Source organism: Penaeus monodon, chromosome 8 (assembly GCF_015228065.2).
Source record: "Penaeus monodon isolate SGIC_2016 chromosome 8, NSTDA_Pmon_1, whole genome shotgun sequence".
NCBI classification, from domain to species: Eukaryota; Metazoa; Arthropoda; class Malacostraca; order Decapoda; family Penaeidae; genus Penaeus; species Penaeus monodon.
In genome coordinates, this window is record NC_051393.1 from 16,914,082 (window position 1) to 16,918,018 (window position 3,937).

The 3,937-nt window shown below is 29.1% G+C and overlaps 1 protein-coding gene across 2 annotated transcripts in view; it reads left to right on the forward strand.

The window, feature by feature from the left end:
• Nucleotides 1-3,043, forward strand: part of LOC119576215 (TP53-regulated inhibitor of apoptosis 1-like) — an 8,132-nt gene extending 5,089 nt beyond the window's left edge. For both annotated transcript variants that reach the window (XM_037923802.1, XM_037923803.1), the window contains exon 3: nt 1,836-3,043. In XM_037923802.1, coding sequence (XP_037779730.1) covers nt 1,836-1,928 — 93 coding nt within the window. In that variant the 3' untranslated portion in view covers nt 1,929-3,043. The remainder of the gene's footprint in view (nt 1-1,835) is intronic.
• Nucleotides 3,044-3,937: the final 894 nt, after the last annotated feature.

A 3,937-nucleotide genomic window follows, 5' to 3' on the forward strand; every position in this document is an offset into this window, starting at 1 on the left:
ACATATATATACAATATATAAGGCCGCGATGGCCGAATGGTAGAATATTAAAGATTTCAAGGAACGGGTTCACGACCGGCAATCTGAGTTCCAGGGTTTCGATCACCGGCGGGGGCCCCCCGTTGTTCCCGGCAAGAACATGATACCTAAACTAGCCACCGGGGGAAACCAGCCAATCAGTGCGGTCCCAAAGGCCAAAAAATGATTATAAAAAGTAACAGGCATCTCTAAGGAAGGGGAACCCTAACTTATAGTAAGGATACAATGAAAAAATATATATATTTAATAGAATGAACTATTAAAGATAAAAAATATAAAAACTATATATATTAATATATATATATATATATATAAAAATATATTATTTTATAATAAGTATATTATATATATATATATATAATTAATATTATATATTATATATATATATGGATTTTATATATATATTATATATATGTATATATCTATATATATATTTATATATTATTATATTATAAAAATAAATATATATATAAAAATGTATATATATATATATATAAAAATTTTATATATATATAATAATATATAAAATATATAGATATATATATTATATATATAAATAAATATTTTAAAATAAATATATATATATATATAAATATATATATAAAATATATATAATATATAAAAATATATATATATAAAATAAAATAAATTATATATATATATATATATATAATATATATATATATAATAATATTTATATGGGGGCGCGGTGGCCGAATGGTTAGAGCGTCGGACTCAACCCTGTCACGACGGCAATCTGAGTTCGAGGGTTCGAGTCACTGGCCGGCGCGTTGTTTCCCTTGGGCAAGGAACTTCCCCTTGATTGCCTACCTAGCCACTGGGTGGGCGGGCAAAGCCCAAGTCAGTGCTGGCCCCAAGCCCGGAAAAAAATAGAGAGAATCTTTACCTAAAAAAGGTACCGGCACTCTCCGTGGAAAGGAACTGGGGACCCTACCACGTATCACTCCAAGAGCATCACAACATGAAAACTACAATTAAGTATCACGCTGTGACCACGGCGGCTCAGACATGAAACCTACGTAAAACAATATAATATATATATAATATATATTATATATATATATATATATATATATAATATATATAATATAAATATATATATAAAATATTATATATATATATATATAAAATAAAATATATATATAGATATATATATATATATATATAATATATGTATGTAAGTAATATAAACAAACATAAACATATTTTTGTGTGTGCGTTTTGGTACCCCTGATTAAGTTTTCATCAGAAATGGTGCCAGTTCAACAATTTTATAAGTAGTTAAAAAAAGAGTTGGGTACTCAGAGGATTTTAATAAAACAATAGGTAACTTTGTTAGATTGCTGCTACTGTGACCTGTTTAAATATCACATGTAATTTTCAAATAATGAAACATCTTTATCAAGTTTTGAGATTTTTGTGTTTACTGTAAAAACTTAACACATGTATTTCATTGAGAACGCCATCAACTATGTTCTTTGATTTTAAGTACAAAAGTGAAGTTTGGAGTCGGTTTTCAGATTATTTGGTTTATGTCATAGTAAAAGAGAGAAACAGATAGAGAGAGTGCATGTACATACAGGTGTATTTGTATAATTCATATAAAAAATATTCTACAGATAATTCTTATATATTCAAAGATATATAATTGTTTCATGAGCAAAAATCTCTTAATACAGTTATGTAAAAATGTGTATTAAATGTTTATTTACACCATCATCTCCATACGATACCTATTTTATGTTTGTTAACTTCATCATTGTTTTCTTTTTCAGAAAGCATTAAAGTCCCAGAATATCAGTTTAGATGAAGTAGAGAAAGATGTTTTAGGAACTGCAGAAGAAAACCAGCCTCCTCCCAAGGACTAATATACAGTCCATATTAATGAGGTTTGCTGAGACTATTGTACAAATAATTATTTGTTTGTTGTTTGTATGGAAGTATACATATGCTACCTTCATTTTTTTTACAGAATGAATCTTTACATTTGCTATGTTGTTTTGTATTATGTGGAAGGATATGTAGTTTGTCATGATGCCAAAAATTCCTAGCTATTCACAATCAGTAAATGTTGCATAATACACATTAAATCTAATGTGTAAAATGACATCCATTCAGAATGCAGAAATGCTTTCCTTAGGTGAAGGAAGGTGTCTTGTGTATATTAGAAAACTAAGTTAATATGCATTTTGTTGTTTTTACTTATGTTTAGTGATTTCATGATTAACTAGGAATAACAATGGGCTCCTCTGGTCCCAAGTAAATGTATACATTTATTTAAAATCTCAGTAATAGAACAGAGATCAGACAATGTGATTGTGGTTTTCTAGGATGATACTATACTAATGTAACTCATAATCCTGTTATAATGATACCGCAATGAAGACTATTAGTAAAGATGATACCAATGTTTTATTCTCATGTGTTACTTTACCCATGGTTGTGCTTTTTATATGTAAGTATATGCAATATTAACATGATTAATTTTTTTGTAGGGTGCTAGTACAACTACATGTTATACTATTATATGATATACAGCAACATAATGCAAGTTTCTGATTTATTTTTATTTATTTATTTTATTATTTATTAATTTTTATTATTATTATTTTTTTTTTACTTGTATTTTAAAAGGTGAGTTTATAGCTTGAAGAAGATTGCTGAGCAGCTAGTATGATATACCAGTATTGCTTAAATTTCATAAAGCATAGTTCTGTGTTCAAAATATAAGATATTAAAAATAAAGAAGAAATGGTTATGACGCACTGTAAAAGATATTCTGCATAAGATATGCAAAGCATGTAAACTTATGAATATTGAAATATTATTTTTGCTGAGATTTGAGATTGTTAAAAGATATTTATCTAGGATATGTATTTGACATGACTGTTTCCATATATTATGTAAATAGTGGATGTAAATGTCTGTTTGCTAGTTTTATTTGTATATAATATTGTACATACCATTACATTTTGCAAATGACTGTGTTCATATTTCTTTCCTTTATTAAAACTTTAATTTAGTGTTGTTAAATGGTTAGTAGCCTTTTGTGTCTACTACTCTACAGGTTCTTTCTGATTCTTTAACATTTATAGCAAGCAAGCAATTGACTCTAGTTGGTCTATGAAAACACTAGGCTAAAAGCATTAAAATAGGTACTTGAAGTTCAGTTACATTAAATCCTTTTCTTAACCCATGCCATGGGCTGTGTTACTCTATTATTTGTTTTTACACACAGATGGCTACATTTGTACTAAGTCACCAATGAGCAAATTACAAGTACTGCCTGTCTCGCCTCTACCTTTTTCCTTGATTTTCAAAAATATTTAACATTATTTTATATTGCTGTTACCAATGTCTATAACATTATAGTAATTATAATGTCTATAATAAAAATAATGCCATTAATATTCATAGCATTAGTAGAAGTAGTAGTAGTAGTAATCATCATCATCATCATCATCATCATCATCATCATCATCATCATCATCATCATCATCATCATCATCATCATCATCATCATCATCATCATCATCATCATCATCATCATCATCATCATCATCATCATGGAAAGGTGAAATCAGGTAAAGTCACAAGGTCTACTAATTGACTCCTTTGTGGCCAAGTACTAGCAGAGCCATCTATGTGCAGACATTTCACACGCACACGCACACGCACACGCACACGCAGCACACACACACACACACACACACACACACACACACACACACACACACACACACACACACACACACACACACACACACACAACACACACACACTGCACCATTTTTCCTTAACAGTTTTTGTTAACAGCAGTACCAATACATTTGACACACAATTGATTATATATATTCTCTGTTTTTGAGGTCTGATG